The sequence below is a fragment of the Rhipicephalus sanguineus genome, chromosome 8, assembly GCF_013339695.2.
Source record: "Rhipicephalus sanguineus isolate Rsan-2018 chromosome 8, BIME_Rsan_1.4, whole genome shotgun sequence".
Lineage (NCBI taxonomy): Eukaryota > Metazoa > Arthropoda > Arachnida > Ixodida > Ixodidae > Rhipicephalus > Rhipicephalus sanguineus.
This window is the reverse complement of record NC_051183.1, coordinates 28,893,996-28,915,369: the sequence shown is the minus strand read 5'-3', so window position 1 is coordinate 28,915,369 and position 21,374 is coordinate 28,893,996. Positions and strand designations below refer to the sequence as shown.

The 21,374-nt window shown below is 48.0% G+C and overlaps 1 protein-coding gene across 1 annotated transcript; it reads right to left on the bottom strand.

Moving 5' to 3' along the window:
* Positions 1-4,897: 4,897 nt before the first annotated feature.
* On the bottom strand, positions 4,898-20,978 carry LOC119401608 (uncharacterized). The gene is made up of 6 exons (XM_037668507.2): positions 20,776-20,978; positions 14,627-14,838; positions 12,099-12,273; positions 10,813-10,932; positions 7,962-8,071; positions 4,898-7,080 (listed from the first exon to the last, which is right to left on the bottom strand). The coding sequence occupies exons 1-6, from the start codon at positions 20,897-20,899 to the stop codon at positions 6,823-6,825; spliced, it is 999 nt and encodes a 332-aa protein (XP_037524435.1). The 5' UTR covers positions 20,900-20,978; the 3' UTR covers positions 4,898-6,822.
* Positions 20,979-21,374: the final 396 nt, after the last annotated feature.

Below are 21,374 nucleotides of genomic sequence, written 5' to 3'. Positions count from 1 at the left end.
GCTAGGGCCAGCTGGCCCGTGACGTAGGCCGTCTCGGACCAACGGGACCAAGGGAACAGCAGTCGCGAGGCGCGAAGCAAGTCGCTCAGGATGGGCATATTCATTATGATGGCGCATCCCACGCAGAAGCTGCGTACCGGCGAGGTAGCGGATGCGTTCCTTTCGACGCCCAACGCTCTCGTCCAGAGTGGTGGGATTCTATTCCCGCTGGATGTGGCCGCAGTGGCGCAGTGGAGCAAGCGCCCTCGGGGTTCCACGTTGCTCATCAGGTACTCGAACAGCACGAACGGCTCGACCATGACGTCGTCGTCTACCTTGATGACGTACAGAGCGCGGGCGCAGTGCTGGCGAATCCAACGCATCCCCAATAGCATCTTCCTGGGAGCCGAGTACCGACCTCCAGGAGGCACCAACAGAACGTCTCCCATCACTTGGGCTTCGAGGTTCGTCCAGCCGTACTCTGCTGTGTCCTCTGGCGGTTCTTCGATGACGAATAATCCTGTCCAGTTGAAGAAGACCTTGGACTTTTCCTCGAAAAGGGAGTCGCGTATGGCCGCGCGACGCCTCCAGTCCTGCGGTTTCGAGTAGGTGAAGAACACCACTTCCTGAGGGTAGAGGCATTCACGTCGCACTGCCCAGACGTTCGACTTCTCACCGTTGTCGAAGTGAGGGCTCCCGCCAGGCATCGCGTCGGCCTCTTGCGTAGATGTCACGGCGTTTGCTCTTTCGTCGCTGCTGCTCATGTAGCAGCTCACAGAGGCCAGCAGGAACAGACCAGAGAAGCAACGCATCCGTGTTCTCTTGGCCGTCATCTTTCTCTTCCTTGTGCGCCTTGTCGCAGGCACGATACTTTCGGTGATGATGATGCTCCTCGTAATGGCACGTGATCGTCAAAGGAGATAGGTCAAGAATCGAGTCGCAGGATAAACTTGTCAGTAACTTCTTGAATTAAAGAAACGCGAGAAATATCAGGAAGAAAGGAACCAAAACAGTCCGTCAACTGCAGCAAGGCAAATAAAAATATTGTAGAAGAGCTACTCTACCATAACTGATAAAAGGAGACGGCAGTAGAGAATTTCTAAAATAACCCTAATTTGAATAAATTTATTAGTAAAGAAAAAAGATTGCATTGGCTTAGCTCGGCTATGCCAGGATATACGTAGCGTTAGCAAAGGTTCAGCTGATTATTCCTAGCTTTCCAGATTGTCTAGGATTATTAGCCTTCTTCTGTTCATTCTTCGTACGCTGATCCGCTAATTGCCAAGCAACTGCTTCGGAATCCGATGAGACAAGCTTCTCGGCTCTTCTGCGCCGTTGAGCAGCATTTGCGCTCTCCTTCTCCCACCTGCAAACGCCAGTCAGGGGCGCTATCAAGCGGCTCCAGCGCAGTGTCAGACGGCGACTGCACAGCGAAGGCGAATAGCTACGCGCGCGCCGGCGCCAGTGTGTCTGCCATGGCTACGACGTCACTCCTCTCGAATGCGCAGACCAGCAGCGGCGAGTCGCGCGCGGCGGCGGCGGAGTCTGCGCGCGCGCCGGCGCCAGTGTGCCTGCTGCGGCTACGACGTCACTCCTCCCGAACGCGCAGACCAGCCGCGCGCGGTGGTGGCGGAGACCGCGTGAGAGGCCGGCTCCGGTGAGCCAGCTGTGTGGCATCACTGATCCTCGCGCATGCGCAGCACGGCTCATGAGGATCCACGCGAAATCGGCTCCGGCTAGGCAAGTGTAGCTAACGCTACAAAAGAAAACTGAACTAAGCATGAACATCCTGCAACGAGAATCGACAGCGTGGTCAATACCCCTCGTATGTAGAGAGAGAGATAGTACAACCTTATTAAGAGTCCGGTGCAGACGCTGAGGTTGCCCCGCGCCACCCGGCTACTCCTACGTTGGGACCGGCGGGTCTAGCCTAACGGCCCTGTCGCGGGCGCGCTGGACGGCCAGGATTTGGTCCTGTAGGTTTGGGCTGCGCAAAAGCGCATCCCCCTCGGCCTTGCTGTAAGTCGGGCCCAGCAACCCGCACTTCCAAAGCATGTGAGCTAATGTAGCGGCCTGCCTAAATTCCCCGTGTATGAGTCAGTGTCCTTTAGGCAACAAAACAAAACAAAAACATAAATGTTGCACGGAGGTGGCGAAGTTCGCTTGAATGTAGACCTGGGCATGTCCAGCGCAAGCGTGGCATTGTCGCATTACGTAGTGCGGCGTCACCAAAGGGCCACGATCCATCGTATGGGCCGCGGCATTATTACGGCCATAGAGTGGTCACGCACCAGGTGACCGTAGCCCCGACACGAAACCTCCATAACGTAATCTTCTGTGGGTGATTTAAATGCGAACGCACGTGCATGCTTTTGCAAGATGTATCTGCCCGCTCTTTTTGTACCATGGGCAACGTTTTTAGTCGTGCGTGATATTTCACAGGACCGTAGACGAGGCAGATTAGACACGGCGCTGCTCATAATTGTGTCTGTATATAGCAGTGGCCTCAAACACGCCGCCCGCGGACCTCTCGCTAGCGGCCCGGCCAGCACGTTACTGACTCCTTCACATTCTTTTTTAATTTTCCTAATAAGTATCTTCATTATGTACACAGACATGTCACTCTGGAGGCCAGTATCAATATGTTTCTCGAATCCTGACAACAAACCCTCTTCAGAAATGGCTCATAAACGAGATATGGGAAAGGCACTTTTGCAAAGAGCAACTATGCTGACATTTTGTTCGAACTCCTCTCAACACTACCCCCAATCCCCCCGCCACAATCTTCATCACTGGGCCGGCCCTTGAGGGGACTGAATTTCGTGACTGCGTTCCGCTAGCTGAGGTGAGTTTGACACCCGTGGTACATAGCGGAAACCTTTTGCTTTATAGGCGAGAAATCAAAGTGCGCATCCTTTGAAGCGGCGTTTCTGTCGTCAAGCAGAAAATTGGGCGCGATGTGGCATTCATACCAGCTCGTCTATAAGCATATTAGTACAGTACGATTCAGGGAGCAAAAAAAGGCAACGAGGAAAAGCCGCCGCGTCAGTGCGTCGGACAACGGTCCTTGCACTCCAAAGACTCCGCTTTCTTAATGCGACGAACCCTAAGCGAACTTTTTACATGAGGCGTTTACAAAAGGTTAGACTGTGTGCCGTGGGACTCTTCCTGGACAGCTAGAGAAAAGTGGGACATCTCTACTCGCAGAAAACAAAAAAGATGCTCGCTTTGTTCCACTGCTTGACTGCAACTGCAATGACATTTTTTGCAGAAACGTAAAACGAAATCTGACGACGTCATACGGGTGCACTCTCAGCATCGTGCGACATGTCACCTTGTTCTTTTCTCTAAACTTATGTTTCAAAAGTTCGTATGACTCATTTCTTAAGCCCACGTTGGCATACGCGCCGCGGTACGAAAGTTGATTAATAAGGGACGAATAAGCATAGCAGAACGCGTCACACGTCACACGCTGATATCATGCTACGGTACGTGAAGAATGTTGCACGCGTACACGTACGCGTTCAGATGAGTGTCATATGTCAAAAGATGACAGCATACTGTGAATCAAGTAGGCTAAGTATTGCTTGAAAATCATATCGCGTAATGGTGAAATTTTAACTCAGGGTAGTACGCTATATCCAAGCTTCGGCCGGACGCAATATTCAGCGAAGAGATGAAAGTTTCATAGAAAATGTTACACGGCACATGCGTGAAAACGTGTTTCATTAGCAATCGTTGCTCGAAAACACACTCTTGAACTTCTCGAAGATTTGCGAGTCTACTGTGTTTTCATTGGCTCGGACTGGTCTGTTGAACCTCGCATGCCTTTAGCTCACTTATACAATATGCATAAAATGTATTGTATAAAGGGTTTAAACAAAAGTCTTGTGATGCAAAGAGAGGTTAGGAAACGTGAATGCTTGAATACCGCATATGTCGTCATGATGGATGGTCGAAGGCTTCCCTTCCGCGTATGTTGGCTTATTTTGGTCTGAGGCTTCGCATGTTTGTCCTTTACTTTTATGTCACCACGTTAGTGTGTTAGTGCTTCAAGACGGCAAAAAAGCGTAATGCATGTGGGAAAAGCCGAAGAACATTAGAACGATACTTGCCCTCATCCCCTCCCCGTCGCGCCCAGCTGCTTTTGCGCGCCTCCTAGCTGTGGACTATTGTGACCAAAAATTTAAGCCATGTGAATGCCTTAAGACGGAGCTGTACCACACTTTATAACGGCTGACTATTTCTTAGTTCCCATAGTTCCCGTTCTGGCTTGGAAGAACAAACTGCTCGTAAAGCATGGTCGTATGCTTTCCCAAAACATACAGCATCGCTTTGGCAAAAAGGTTTTTTTCTGGGCTCAAGACACCGTCGCCTACCACAAAATGCTTTATTTAGCAATTAATATTAGGAATAGGCGCCCCGTTGCTAACCATGCTGATAGTGACTGTTAGAATAATTGAAGCATTTAACTGACGCGGCACTTCGCCTGGTAAAGTAAACGCAGCATTTGAAGTAAATGTCTCGTCTAACGTAAATACGGCATTTAATTTAATCTAACGTATATACCGCGTAATGCAAAGGCGGCATTCAAGCGGCACTTCGCATCAAGGAATAGATATATAGCTTCACATAACTTCTCTGCTAAAACATTTTTTTTGTTTTATCTGTTCCCCACAGCCCGAACGAAGCACGTCTACTCTATAGAGTAAACGTACAGCCGGCCAGATCTTTAACTATCGTTCCAAGCGGCAAATGTTTTGTGTGTCAGCGCCATATGATTGAACGAACTAACTAAAAATTGTTCTGTGGGCATGTGCTTTGTGGGCATCCAATTGTCATCACCCTTTCTGGAACTTAATTCAGTCATATGGCGAAGTTACACAGAAAATATTGCCGCTAGCGAACGACAGTTAAAGATGTGCGCGACTGTAAAACACTATTGATGTCATCTTCATGTCTTTACGGATGTAATCTGTGAACTAAACTGCAGAATACTATTCCCAAAGTTCCGAAATGAACACGGAAATGCTACACAAACTTGGGGAGCTGTTCGAGCTAGTTAATTTTTCCTGTAAGAGATTCTAAATGGCTCAGGAAACAACATAATAATGACAATAATTTCCTCTGTATGAGGCTTTATTTTCCTGCGCTCGTTAAATGCCATGAAATCGTTTTTCACTGTCAAGCAGTTATTGAAAAAACAGTACAAAGTCACTCCAAGCACCTGTGAAAGTAAGGCACAACGTATGACATTAATGATGAACACCAACGCAGCGTAACAGCTGCGCTGTTCGCACACTGTGCACAGATCGACTAGTCGTGTGTGTCTCGATATACACATTAAAATACGTGTCTCCAAATGTATCTTAACACAAGCACAGACACACGAACACACAAAGTAAAGGGTACAACACGGTGCGCTGAATATAAACAACACAGAGGACACATGTGCACTCTACAAAACGTACACGTGTCCTTACGTATTAGGGTGCTGTAAGTGCGGCAGCGACAGGGTACATAACAGGCTTGGTAGCACTTATCACTGTCTGTGACCAGCACACGGTCTGCTTTTAAAGGGAACGGCCATTTGTATTTGGGTGCCGAATGTTATTGAAAAGAGATATGAAATTACACATACAACAATTACCGTGTAAGTGCCATCGTGTAATTTCTAATCTCAGCCGTTACTATTCGCGTTATCACCAGCTTGGTCGTGATGAATGCATGAGCTTTAAAAAATGAAGAACAAAATAAAATGGCTGCATGCTCACTACCTTCCAAGTGAAAATTTGAACATTAACACTGCATTTATGTACTCGTTAAAAAACACTTCGACAAGTCACATAATCTCTAATGTTACATAAACAAACAGCCTAGCCCTTCCAGAATGATCGACGCCGCTCTCGAGAATACGAACGTAGAGTTAGTGCTTAAAACGATAGTACACATGTAAGACATCTTATATACATGGTGCACCTTCAATATTTCGCCACTAAAAGGTACTTGCCAAATCTTATATGCGAATTCTTCATGCATTAAGATTATTTTTCAAGGCGACAGAGTATCTTGTTATTGGTTGGTGTGCCACGCTTTGCTGCCATGCTGTTTTTTTTTTTCTCCACGTGCATATATAACACGAGTTTCACAAACCACAACTCTCCAGACTACAGTTAATTCTCGCCCTGTGCTGCGTCACGCCCGTATTCTTCATTGCTGTCTGCAGATTTATTCTCAAATGAAGCCAACTTGTTTTTCCGCGCACTTACCAGCTGGGTGCTCCATTTAAAAGTTGACCGTACTGTACAATTATACACCCCTGCCTTTGTTGTCACCAACAAGACGTCATTTTGCTATCCACCTATTAACACCATAGAGTTTCCTACATAATTACTAGAGGGAACTGTGGCGCTGTGGTCGTTCAGCCACCATGGGAATGATGGGCAGTAGACGGATTTGCCTAGTTTTCGTGCTTGTGGCTTCGAACGCACATGTGGCTTTGTTTATTGTCGTGTTTTAACTTTTTTTCGTATAAAAGAACGGCTCCTTGTGAACCTTGTGAGATTATTTGAATTGGTGAGTCTGAAAGGGTTAAGGTATTGAAGTGGGGCTGCTGAACTACTGGTGAACTGCGTCTTGTAACAAAGCGGCTGCAGGTCATCCGGAACCGGAAAAACAGAATTTAGGCAAATAAAAAAACTATGCATGTTCCCATGCTGGCTGAAGCGTCGTGTACTGCAGCTCTCATAGACACTAGCGCAAGATTTCCCCCTAGTGTAATATTAAGAAACTCTATGGCTAACACCACTCTCGTTGACCAAAGAGCACATGTGTGTGTGTCTTTCACATCGGGTCGGACACGGACCGGTCGTAGCGTATACACGGCCTCAGTCGCTTCTCGCTGCCCTGTGCCTGCTGCGGGACGTTGTCCTCTGACGACGCCCTGCTGGGAACGCCAGAGACATGTACGCTGGGCACCTCCAAGAGCGGTTCCATGAGTACGTGCTTGCCCGCAAGAGGGCGGTAGGTGGTGTCGTAGGCGCCGGAAATGCCCGATCCGGCGCTGTGGACCGACTGGGAGCTCGTGGTGCGCGACAAGTCCTGTGGATTAAGACAAAAGGACAAAGAATCGAAGATTGTCAGTTTAATCTCTCATGTCAGAAAATCTGTCTCGATATTCGTTGAACACTCCAAACTCACATACATTGCAGAAAGTTCACACCGCGTAGGTCTTGCGGTTATGGTGCTAGACTGCTGACCCGAAGGTCACGGGATCGAATCCCGGCCGCGAAGGCCGCATTTCGATGGTGGCCCAATGCTAGAGTCTCGTTTGCTTAGATTTGGGTGCACGTTAAAGAACCCCGGGTGGTCGAAATTTCCGGAGCCCTCCGCTACGGCGTCTGTCATAATCATATCGTGGTTTTGGAACGTAAAAGCACAAGAGTTACTGTTGTTATCTACAGAAATATTATATAAAAGTGGAAGCAGGAGATGTGAAAGGCACGAAGGTTAACCAGTTCAGAATAACCGGCATGGTACCCTACATTGGTGAAAGGTATGTTGGAGATTGAAGGTTAGAGGTGCAAAGAAGCAGAAAGAGACGAGGACCGAATATACAACTTAAAAGTCAGTGCTTGCAGCCTGCAGCAGCTTGTACAGAGCTTGTGCGAGTCTATACTTTGCAGAGAGAGCTATAGCATGAAAATATTTCACAGACGCGCTTCAGTATTGGTACAATAATAAACTGATTTCAAGCATTGATCTCGTACAGGTGATACTAATACTTCTTTTTAAATTAACGAGATATGTGCAAATACACTTGTTATTATTGAATTGAGTCCCTTATCATGGAACGAAAAACGCTAATGAGCGCCTGTGAAGTTTTTGGTAAATAAGGAGCCGCTAAGTTCCTTCTCTTCTCAAGTCAGTACAGCCCATTGGAACAATCATGTCAGTCTACGCTCCACGATCTGTGTACTTACATGTGGGCCCACTTGAGCACGCTTCCTGATGTAAGCCACCAAGGCAAAAATGAGCACAACGACGGTGATTCCAGCAGCGATGGTCACGGCCACCGCCAGGGTCTTTGACACTGCGTCAAAGGTTACAGATATGGAGGCCACGCTCTGCGCAATCTCCGTGACGCGCAGATTCGTATACCTCACCAGAAAAAGATAAGCCCCGTTCCGACAACAAGCTATTCCCAAACGGGAGGACAGTAAAAAAACTGCATACATAAGGATGGATAGCTGGACGAGCTGGGCGAGCTGGGACATTGCTTCGTGAAAAAAAAATCATAAAACTGGCAGAGACGCAACGTGGAGGCACACGATCGTCTTGCTCTTATAACCCTTCTGTATTGCGTCAATCGCACTGCTTTTTTATCTCGAGGGTCTGTAAAGGCGCGAGGTGCGATAAAAGAAACATTACATGGAATGAACCCCTTGCAATCGTCCCATAACGTACAGGTCATCCTACAGAGTACGTACAGTTAATCGGACTGAGTTTTGCAAAGCATTTATGGGACCTTACAAAAAGCAGCACGCACACATTTATCTGGTTACAGTATTCAGTGCGAATACCCATAGGGTGCGAAAAAATGACGTGGGTAAAAACTACTGCATACACAAGGTGTGTTAAAATGTGCCTACGCTCGTGCATTCCTTATCAAAATGTCAAGCTGCACTCTTAAGCAATTCTTGCTAGAAGTTCTCAATGTAGACAGGAAACTACACCAAAAGTTGTCGTGCCCTGGTGATAGCATGCATTTTACGCAGGGTCTCACGAACAGTGTATTACACGCTTGCTTAATGCTATATTACGTGTGATTACATGCTAAATATAATATTATGCAGCATGCAACAGTAACATTACATGCTTGATCTTAGTACAAGTTGCATGTTGCATGCTGTTTGGTGCAATAAGGCAGAAGTTCAAGGGAAGATAGAGAATTGACGGGATGAAAAAAGTTCGGCAGATCCCACGCGTTGTGGGAATCGGTTTCATGCGAAGCAGTCAGCGAGTAGTTCTATTATGCATTTTTGGCTTTGAGGCAAGCGTTACGAGGTGGATCGACGTGTTTTTAAAGCGTAGTAGTTGTGTGCTCATTGTAGGCTTACCAGGCACGTCGACAACACTGGCGTTTAAAAGGCAACTTATGGTCAGCGCTCACGTTAGAGCACATGCTTCACTATCATCGAAACGAAGTGCACTTTACGGTGTGATGTTGGGAATATCATACGTAACTTCCGTTAGCGTATTCCCCCCGGGGTCGAGCTACGCTTGAATATAGCTTGCTGAATCATAGGACTACAAATGTATTGTTTATTAGACTGCTATAAAAGCGGAGCCAACACTGGAACCACAGTTGACATTAACCTGATCTGACACCTGTATTGTACGGGTACATATGTAGGGTTTATTGCTTCGTTTTAATATTAGATAGCCAGCACTACAACCACAATTGACGTTGCACCGATAATACGCCTGCATAGGGTGTCCTTACAAAGCAGTTTCTAGACCTGGCGTGGCTCTCTGCTAGAATACCTGACTGCCACGCAGAATGCTTGGGTCCGATTCCTGCTGGAATCCTCATTTTTATTCTTTGCATTCGTCGGGTCAATGCTGCCGATGTCGGTTTTTCTTAACGCTCTCGCATTTAAATTACCTATGTCTGTCCTCGCCGTTACTTCGTAGATATATAATCACCAAAAGGGGGGGGGGGGGCACAACGCCTGCCCCGTACATTGACCCTTCTAGTCACCTAAGAGGGGGGGGGGGGGGCGCAAAATCTACCCCATACATTGACTTAGTAGGGTGAGGGGCGCTGCGATGAAGCTTTGCCCCCCCCCTGATCAGGAACCCTGCGCACGCCTATGCGCATACCGCATACCACGGCCCGCGGTAAACGGGGTATGTGCCACATGTGTCTGGAAGAAAGGGTTTAACGACTCACGCGACAGGAGTTTCACGTTATTCATCTCATGACCAGACAGTCATATTCGTAAAACCCTCTTACCCTCCCATGCCAATTTTGGTGTACACCAAGTTAAGAAGGCGATCATGATAGCACCCCGACGTAGGCGGATAGATAGATAGATAGATAGATAGATAGATAGATAGATAGATAGATAGATAGATAGATAGATAGATAGATAGATAGATAGATAGATAGATAGATAGATAGATAGATAGATAGATAGATAGATAGATAGATAGATAGATAGATAGATAGATAGATAGATAGATAGATAGATAGATAGATAGATAGATAGATAGATAGATAGATAGATAGATAGATAGATAGATAGATAGATAGATAGATAGATAGATAGATAGATAGATAGATAGATAGATAGACAAATAGATAGATAGATAGATAGATAGATAGATAGACGGACGGACGGACGGACGGACGGATGGATGGATGGATGGATGGATGGAAACGCTCAAAGTGCTTTGGGTTCGCTAAGAAACGCTTCGCATTTAACTTGCTTCGCATTTTCATGCTTCGCTTGAACAAGGGCTCTGGCTAGAGCCAACCTTTCGACAAGTGGTCTTTTATTCTTCAAGGCAGCTCTAAGAAAAGGCTGCCTTGGAGAAAAGACCACTTTCGAAACGTTGTCTATGGCGACACCATCTGTTCAAGTATTTTGCATGCTGTTTAGTGAGAACTTCCAAGTTAGATTTGTCATCATACAGTGTCCGTTTAGATGGTGACCTTGCATCTCGTTTAAAGCGATTACTCGTAGTTTTCTGTTCTGCCTTTTGTAGTCTAGCTAGTAAATTTTCAAATGCCTTTTGGCGGTGAAACACGTGCCGACAAGTACTCACTGCAATTCTCGTCGCTTAGGTCGCCGCAGTTATTCTCGTTGTTGCAAGTGAGTTCCCGCCAGATGCAGAACTTGTTGCCGCACTGGTACTCACCCTTGTAGCAGCCGTCGAAATGCAGGCCTGCGCATGCGTTCAAAAGAACCGTGACCAGCTACTTCATTAGCTAAAGCCTCCGCGATCAGTTTTCTTTTTCAAGTATGGAGACCTGTGTTTCCGATCGCGGGCCCAAGCGGTGCTCTGTAGCCGCAAGACGCCGATTTGTTCCGGTTACAAATAAGTTGAAAAAAGAACCTCGAAATTTGTTTGTATCAGTTAATTATGAGGACCAAGCACCTTACAAACTCGCCCCAGTTTCTGTTCTTCTATGACACCTAACATTACGTCAAATTATATGCCGCATATCTATCATTTGTATATAAGTTTCATATGTTTCCTTACATATTTCATATCTGATGCGCTGTTCTTGGTCCCGAATAGAAATCATGATAACGGTATGTCTAAACTTTGCTGTGTCGCCTGCTATTCATCATTGTTTCTCCCTATTCCTAAGGTATTAGGCAAAATTCCGTAGTCAACAGAAATTATTAACTAGCACTCTGTACGGTGTTAGAACGTGGTATTCGAAGAAGAAAATCTTGGTCTTCGTTTTCCTATATATTAACGAAATATTTACATGTGTTGTTTTACTCTTTTAAATTCTGTCCGCCACGGTTGTACAGTAGTTACGGTGCTCGGTCACTGACCCGAAGGTCGGCCGGTTTGATCCCGGCCGCCGCAGTCGCATATCGATGGTGGCGAAATGCTAGAGGCCCCTGTTCTGTGTGATTGAAGTGCATATTAAAGAACACCAGGTCGTAGAAATTTCCAGAGCCCTCCGCTACGGCGTGCCTCATAATACCATCGTGGTTTTGGAGCGTAAAACCCCAGAGATTGCTATCATCGTTTAAATTCTAGCATTACTCAACAAAAGTCAACTCGACCGCTTCGCTGGAGTACAAGTGGCCCTTACCAGCGATCTAGCATGTCATTCGCCTGGTCATCATTATAAGACTTAATAGGTGGCTTCCTTCGCCACACGTTGCGGCGACGGTAACTTAACAGCGTCTGAATGCGAGCCAGTTCGTACGTAAGCGTACTAGTTAAAACAGCGCAAAATGAAACACGGAACATGCAGACACAGGACCAGCGGACATAGACACAGAAACTTCCTGTGTCTATTTGCCAATGCTTCATTTTGCGCTGTTTGAACTATGGATGCCGCAACGGATTTCGGAGGCTTGACTCACTCTGCCTATACGAGGTGAGCACGATCTCGAAGGCCTTGCGTTCGTAGTTCCAGTCGTGGCGCGATGTGACCAGCTGCACCTGCAGCTGCGGCGCGGTCACCCAGTGTGCCTCTTTGCCGCGAGGGTCGTCCACGTTGCGGCAGAAGCGCTGCGCGTCCCGTCGGTCCGCCCACATCTGCACTGGACGCGAGGCCCCAAAAGCGGCCCCTTATTTGGGCATTGGTTTCTCAGGACCAAGATCACAGGGAAAAAGTGAAAATCCAGTGAGCTCTCTCCCACATCCCGTGGGAGTGCACATTGCATAACGAAGAACATGACAACGGAACAATGGTACAACGGAACAAAGGGAGGCCCTGCGGTCCAGCTCGGCCCTTCAACACCAGTTTATGCTGGTCCAAAGGGCAGAAACGATGGCAAGAGCCAGCAGAGCCTGGACTAGGTGCCGCGAACATCGGTGACGCCCTGCCTTCAGGGGCAAACTGGCAACAAAAGTTGGATGAGTGCAAATAAAGTTTAATCTCTCTCTCTTTCGCTGTCTCGCTGTGGGACTACACAAAAAAAATCACGTATAACTGTCATCTATAACTGCAGTAGAGCAAGACAGACAGACAGAAGGGCGGACCGATTGATTGATTGATTGATTGATTGATTGATTGATTGATTGATTGATTGATTGATTGATTGATTGATTGATTGATTGATTGATTGATTGATTGATTGATTGATTGATTGATTGATTGATTGACCGAGACCTACTCACCGTCCGTCCGTTCATCTGTCCGTCCGTCTGTCTGACAAGCGCGCACCACATTCGTCCAAGACAGTCTGACTACTAGCTCCTGCTGTCTAGGTATCAGTGTTGCGGAGTTGCAACTCCGGAATTGGAATTACTCCGGAATCATTCCATATTTTCGCGACCCCTGAATGGAATGGGAATGAAATGGGGACAACGCTTGGAGGAGTGGGATGGGAATTGAATTAAGCGCCTTTTACACGGAATGGAATGGGAATGGAATTACATTGTTTTCTGAAAATAGAGCACGTTGCCCCAGTGCACCGCTCGGGCACTACAAGGTACCCGAGCGGTGCACTATTCCAACTAATACCAGCAGATCTGGAGGGTCCTAGTCCTCATTAACCAGATCTTAGTTTTCTCCATATTCACGACCGCTCCAGACGCGTGGCAAAACTGCTTAGTCTTCTTGAACACAATCTTTGTCAGCATAAAAATACTCGTCGTTGTTTTAGCATTAACACATTTAAGCTTAAATAATGTTAAAACATCACCATTCGTTCAAACATGCTGACCATGCAAACACTATATGTAGGGGGAGAACTCCCCTTATGGGAATTGGTAGGGTGGTCGTACAGCACGAGATACGTCACCAAGCTACTATCCCTCGACCTTGGTAACGTGTTTTGCGTACTCTTGCAGTTCTTAATGCATATGATGACATCAGCTTTATTTGGCGCTCATCCTTAACTTGATAAAACTATCAGGATGCCTTTCCTACGTTGAGGAATTACAGGAATGGAACTGAACTGCCCGGCCATTCCCGGAGTGGGAATGGGCTAAGTTCTTTCATTCCGGGGAGTTGAAAGGAATGGAATTAGGGCAAGCTCTAAATCCCCGGAATGGAACTGGAATTAAATGGAGGCGCGCATTCCGCAACACTGGTAGGTATACGCTTGCTAATTATCGATGTCCATCCTGTCTAAACGACGAACCTTGTTTTTACTCATGTTTTACTCAGAGGAGAAGGTGCTGTGGCACTAGCGATAGCCGCAAGATATTTCCTATCTCATCAGATCTTGGTGTCACCGTACGCTGAAAAATTAGGTATGCCACTCCTTGTTACTTATGCATAAATAACTTCGTTCCTAATTCTGAGCCCTCGGGCCGCAGTTTCGATTTTCCAGCCGCCGCATTTCAATGAGGGCGAGATGCAGAAATTCTCGCGTGTACCTAAGTGCCCTTACAGAAACTTAGGATGTCAACAACGCAGCCGCTAGCGGCAGTATCTGCGCACTGCAGCGAGGAAAGCGGCAAATAACGTGTTCTATAGCTTTCTTCACTGCCGCAGTGGTTGCAAACAACACTGTCTTTCATGCCCGCCTTGACGGTAGGCCCCTGTTGAACAGATAGTACTAGAATGCCGCTCCGCACTGCCGTCGCACCTGAAATCTATTAAGGCCTTATTGAAGGTTTTGCGTGACAGTGGTGGTCTTTTGGATAATCCACAGTACTCTCGCTCCACAGTCTTTTTTTTTCTTTTTCCGCGCGCCCGCTCTTCGATCCACTCTTCTTCTAATCTCTATTTCCCCTTTCCCCCTCCCCCTAGTTTAGGGTAGCAAACCGAATGTTATAATTCACTGCCTTTCCCTACTTTTTATCTCTCTCTCGAAGATGTCAAAATTCATGCGGAGTCCTTCACACCTTCGTCCCTGTTAGCCTATAACGCCGCTTTAGCACGCTAGACCACATGAATACACCAAGTCTGCACGAACACAGAGGTGCACGCGAGTACCTCCAGGTAAGACAGGCACGTCATGGGCAGGTCCAGGAACGAGATGCTGTACAGCAAGCTCCGGTCCACCCTCGTGGTCACGTTCACCGTGCAGTTGAAGTCGTGGTCGATGTGGTGCTTAGTGGCGCGCAACACCACTGCCGACTCGAGGCCCGCCACTCCCACGGTGATTGAAGCGGTGTGCGCCGATCCGCACAGATCGTCCATGTAGTCTGCATGACGATCGTGAGTTACGCTACATTATAATAGGAAAAGCCTTTTTTCACTCCGGCCGCCTCGGTGGTACCGTGGTTACGGCACTCGGCTGCTGACCCGAAAGTCAGCAGCCGAGTGCCGGGATTGTTGGAGTTTTACGTCGCAAAACCACGATATGATTATGAGGGGCGGCGTAGTGGAGGGCTCTGGAAATTTTGACCATCTGGTGTTCTTTAACGTGCACGTAAATCTAAGTACACGGGCCTCTAGCACGTCATCTCCATCGAAATGTGGCTTCCACGGCTGGGATTCGATCCCGAAAGTCTGGGATTCAATCCCGAGAACGGCAGTCGCGTTTCGATGGAGGCAAAATGCTAGAGGCAGGTGTTGTGTGTCATGTGAGCGCACGTTAAAGAATCCCAGATGGGTCGAAATTTCAGGAGCCCTCCACTACAGCGTGCCTCGTAATCATATCGTGGTTTTGGCACGTAAAACCCTAGATATTATCATTATTATTCTTTGTTTCGCTTCGCTGAGTTTTCGGTACGTGCTTAACGCTTATCGAGCATTTTTTTTTGCCGGTTGGACACATTCCGCTGTTCACAGCCATGCGTCACCAGCTAAATAAAGAAACTCTAGAAGAACATGAACAATACACGAGAAGACGACAGCCACGAGCGCTTTAGAACATTTAAAACTAGTCATATAATTTCGTTGGGCTATTAGCCATGTTTTATTTGAGTGACGTAACCAGTTCTTTGGCCTTCTTTACTTGCTGGGCAAAGAATTACTAAATCGCCCAGCAATTCATCCTTCTACTGAGCAGCCGCTCCGTTTCTTTCAAAACCATCAGATGGTGATGTCCTTCGCGCGGCCACCGCGATGGAAACAGCAGAAACACGGGGTGTGACGGCATTGGTTGCGCTTTGACTACGGGAAAGAGTAAATACAGTTCGGCCGCGTCAAATGTCATTTTGTGATTTGTTCACCAAAAAGTAAAAGTTGGAAGGACGCACGTTTGTATCGCTCCCGATACATCGTTGCTTTCTGCCCTGAATTTTTCGGGTTACGCCCCCAAGAAATGGAAGGCACACCACTACTGTTCTCTTCGTCGCCTACGAACAGCAAAATCGGCACTTCTACTTGCCGAGAAGGGAAATCGTGCCGACAGCCCGCATACGCCCATCGCTGACACCTGCATGACGGACAAGGAACCTGCACCAAGCAGTGTCACCGCTGATAGCAGCATGGCCGCGAAACCATTACAAGAGGTTCCTGCGATGCCGTTCTCGAGCCCCATCTCCGTCATCAGCGCTGAAAACTTGGCTGGGAACAACTTTTCTGAGGTAGGACTGAACACTCCTCATTCACCTAAATCTGCCGAAAGATGCAAGGTTGGGTTGAGCGCCACCAGGACCGCTCAGGCTAGAGTTCGACCGGCAGACAGACATGCCGAACAGCAATACCACGGCCGGGCGCCCCTTGCAAATCGTTGCAGCAATGACAGGCCCGTGGCGATAAACACCACTTAGACGATGAGGAGGGCTGGTGCAATGTGGGCCGAAAGAACGATAATTGTGCAGCTGATCCCAGCGCAGTTAAACATTCTGCGATCCATGGGATTAGCTGCATGATACCAGGAAAACTGAGTATGTACATACATGCCTTGCCATCATTTGTACGCTGCAACAGCCACTGACATACGCAAAATTTATTGCCATACCGAATTTCATGTACGACCACTGAAACGCAGCAATCAATTTGCTGTCAACATCTCATGTCTGCACATCATTTGGTTGCGATGCGATCTCTTTACGCTTGCGGCAACAAAGTGTCGTTTCAAGCTTACGAGATTGTTTGGCGCCGTCAGATACGTGGTGTGATTCATTGCGCCAAAAGGCTTACCAGGGGAGACTTCATGGCTAACCTTTCCTGGTACTCGTGCAAGTTGTCAGCGCTCGGCGAATGGACAATGGCGCAGCTCTTATTACAATTGAGGCACGAAACTGCCGCGCAATACTAATCATTATAGCGTACTCTTGCCAGTGGCGTCTTATCAACCATAGTCGGCAATCTGTGTGCTGTGCCAGGAAATTCGACATAGGAAAGAGTCTTGTACAGCTGCGGACCGGCGTAGGCGCAGCGGCTGTGGCCGTATGGCGCACTGTGAGTCAGATAACTGCGCGGAAAGGGCGAACCCGTTTGGCCGCAGCTTTCGAGGCAAGGCAGACGCTCAGCTAGTGACAGAAAGTCAATACGATAATAATTCGCAGGTTGTTACGTCCCAAAACTCGATGTGAGTATGAGAGACGCCGTAGTGGAGGGCTCTGGAAATTTTGACCACGTGGGATTCTTTGACGTGCGCCTAAACCTAAGTACACGGGCCTCAGGCATTTTCGCCTCCATCGAAATACGGCCGCCGCGGCCGGGATGGATCGATGGATGGAAAGAACTTTATTTACGTCATGTACAGGGTGTTGCCACTTGCCTGGCTAGAATTCATTAAAGGGGCCCTGCAACACCTTTCTTAGTTATATTGGAATAGTCTCATTATTGACGTATGACTCTTCACGAGTCATATGCCGCAAAAATTTTTCGAATCCGTCAAGTCTAAGTGGTGTTACCAAATTATAGAGATCACGTTCCGCAGCTTTCTCCCTCAACTCAACGCAGCGAGCGCGCGGAAAGCTGCGCGCGCCGTGAAGGCAGGGAGGGAGGGCGGAGGTTCGAGGAGGCGACGTCAGCGCCGGCGGCATTTTTTTTTTTCATTTTTTTCTCTCTGGCGTCTCGGCGCAACCACGTGGTCTGTGGCGCCACTTCCGGTCGGCTCGCGCGGTCGTCGTCGAGCGGCGGAGCCCATGGCACCGTGTATCGCGCGTGCTTGAAAACTGCGAGTCGGTTTGGTAATGTTGGGTGTGCACCTCGAACTGCCGTAGTGTTTTCATCGCTCTGCCAACCATGGACGCAAACTTGCGTGCGCGTTTGGAACGAATGACAGCTGAGATGGGTTTCGACCCACACTCCGATACACCGCCTCTTCGCACTGCTCGCGCTTGAATCGTATTCAACACGGCAAAGCTGCGTGCACCCTTCTCCCAGTGGCGGTACTTCGATGCTGTTTGCTCTTCGAATGCGGGCGCACAGCGAGTGCGGGCTGACAACAAAGAACTACAGACTAGAAGAAAGGATCGTGGGGCATCGGGCCAGCGCGGACCCATCCCCCAGCTGTCTGCAGCTACCGTGAAAATGCGAGTCTGCTTGGTTGCTGTGTCGCGGTTTTTGGGAACCTGAGACTACGGAGAGGATACGCCGAGGTACTGCTCGATGACATACTGAACAGACAGCGAACGGGACTCTCGCCATACAGCGAACACAGATATCCTAAGCTAGCCGGCGCCAGCATTGTCATCGGAGAAATGCTGCACCGCTGCCTCGGTCGGTCGTGAGAACGTGCCGACGATGCAGTTTCCAGCTGACGAGGCAACACTCGAACGGCTGCCACTCTCAACGGCAACCGGCGATGGTCAAAAGCACAGAAATATTCACGATTTCGGCACTGCACATGGTGAAGAAAACGCAACCACGCAACTACGAGCAGACGAGCTGTCGGTGAGACCGGAAGTGCTAATATTAATGTTTGTTCGGTGTTTTAACGGCATAACACAATATAAACATACATATTATCTACTTATTGAACTCAAAATTAACAACTAAGGTAATAATGAGGGTGTTATTGTGATTAAAACATCAGCCAATGGTGGAACTGCCGACAATCGCGTCATATATTGCGGACTAATACATCATTTGTCGAGAGAAGAGGGAGCGATTTTCAGCTGACTTTGAGAATTTATTGTAAATTCCAGGCCGCTCGCTTCGCTGTAATATTTGGCTCGCGTGTTCTCGGGAGCCTCGACTACCGATTGGCAGCGCTTTTTGACCCTGCTCAAAAAGTGTTGCAGGGCCCCTTTAAGTTATACAATCGAGGACCAGACTTCTTGTAGGAGATAACGAGCCACAGTGGATTCGATCCCGCGACCTTCGGGTCAGCAGTCGAGCACTATAACCACTAGACCACAGCGGCGGTTAGAAAGTCAATACAGTCGACAGCGAAGAAATAGATGGCTTTCGCCTTGCAGTCGTCATAGATAAATGCATAAGGGAGCATGAGAATTTTAGCAAGTGCAGATGTTGACATTCCAGACAGAACCGTCGACATCGACTGCCCACGAAACGAATCGATTTCACCTTCAGGGACACCGTGGCAGCACTCTGTAGACCGTCCTTTTTAAACGCTGAATAATCGACTCGTGCGAGACACATTTCACTGACGACAAGCGCTGACACGGTATTTCCCTCTCTTCGAGTCTGTCGTATATTTCTTTGCGGCGCTGCGAACAAGCGCGCCATATATCCATGAACTTAACTGGAATCATCACTTTTTCCTCGTATTTCTACTCCTCTTTTGATATAGTGACATGCCTGCCGCTCGCTGGCTGCTCGGTAAACAGTAGCAGCCTAGCGACGTAGCCTGAGACGCCATTCGAACGAAAGAAAAAAAAAAGAGATGGAGCGAAGGCGGTTTGCTTACGAAGTAAAATTGCGTCCGCTTCGAAACAGCTCTAACTTGCCACTGATGGGACCATGTGTACGTTCCTTGCTCACCACTTGAGCTCACCGATTCAAGTGATTTATTTGTTTTTGATATTCCTCCAAGTAGTTTTTCTATATATCCTTCACCGTAATGCGTAATATGTTGTTGCAGCAGTGAAAAATTGTACATTCATGTACGCATCACATCTGACCGAGTTAACGCAATCATGTCTGCAGTATTTTGTTGCACGTGATTAGCTCCTTCCGGCTGTACGAACTGTCGTGTCGACACAACGGCATATTAGCCCATAAAAGCATGCGAAGCCAGTGCTATGGCCAGAGTATGTTTCCTTTGCGATGTTTGTTGCGTGCACACACACACACACACACACACACACACACACACACACACACACACACACACACACACACACACACACACACACACACACACACACACACACACACACACACACACACACACACACACACACACACACACACACACACACACACACACACACACACACACACACACACCACACACACACACACACACACACACACACACACACACACACACACACACACACACACACACACACACACACACACACACACACACACACACACACACACACACACACACACATATATGTATATCCGGAGGCCGTGCTTACTTTTGCGTGGTTTCAATACTCAGCGTTGGAAATTCATAACACGCGAGAGGCTCAAAGGCAGGTGGATGCTTCGAGTGTTTAACAATAGTAAAACCAAGAATGTCGCTAAGTCCAACGTTTCTATTGCACTCATCATTTAGTACAAATGCTGAATATACATTTGTTCAGATACTGTCTGGAGACCACGTGCGTCTCCGGCCAAAAGAGAACTACTGTGCCGCGAGGAGGGCTCCTTGCAGCACACGCGGCTATCCGAAAGTAATCATGCGACCTAAACTAAGAGCTCTGACTACGAACGGCCAGATTCCTAAGTGTAATTTGTACGAAGTTGAATGTGCTCGGCTTCATTTCTATGCGTATGTGCTTATTACTTAGCATTCTCCCAGAATGATGCAATAAAATGGTAAGTGTTAGTAGGCAGCGAAACGGCATGCCACGCCCAGCACAGACCACATCTCTCTACACCTGAGATCGAACAATGGAATGAATTCGGGAAGGAAAACACTCAACGCAACCGGAAATCCACATCACGGAGACCTGTCAACTCGCCACGATTACGCGCGCACACGAGTTGGCAGTAGTGCCAGGAAGGCAACAACGGCAACAAATCTAGGTCAACAGCGCGAAGAGACAGTCCAGGCCTCGGGACCGAAACGACCGCGAAACTGCGTAGTTTATACTCACAGACTGCTGACTTAGTCGGTCGATCGGCGTTTACTCCTAGATGTAGAAACATCGCCAGTAAAAGTGCTAACCAGCCGCGGCTGCGGCGGCAACACACGACCGTGCAAGCAGAGGACGGTGCCATGTTGTCTCTGTTATCGTTCTCCTTATGTGCCTCTATGCTTTTCTGGACAGCGTCAGACAGCACCCGCGGGCAAACGACTCCGCAGCTATCTTGCCCTCGAACTCGATGAAGCTCCCCCCCCCCCCTCATCCTCCTCCTTCTAACCTCTCCCCCTCCCCCTTTCTTGGCGATAACGATGGTGACGGTAACTCCCCTTCGCGCGTTCACGTAGGTCCCGCTTCCCTCTCCAGCTTGCGGGGCATTCGTCTCGTTCAAATTGCTTACCTTTCACTTTGATACGTGATAACGCCGCCTGTGGATATGGATCGTGACGTACGATTTCCGAAGAGAGACGACGTATGTGAAATTTTGTACTTAAATTCGATGAAAGCCACAGAAACGTCGAAAAAGAAAAAAAACTGACAGCCAGAAGTAGAGGCAGTGACACAAACGTGACACAGTGACACAGAGGTGGCTGACACAGAGCCACCTCTGT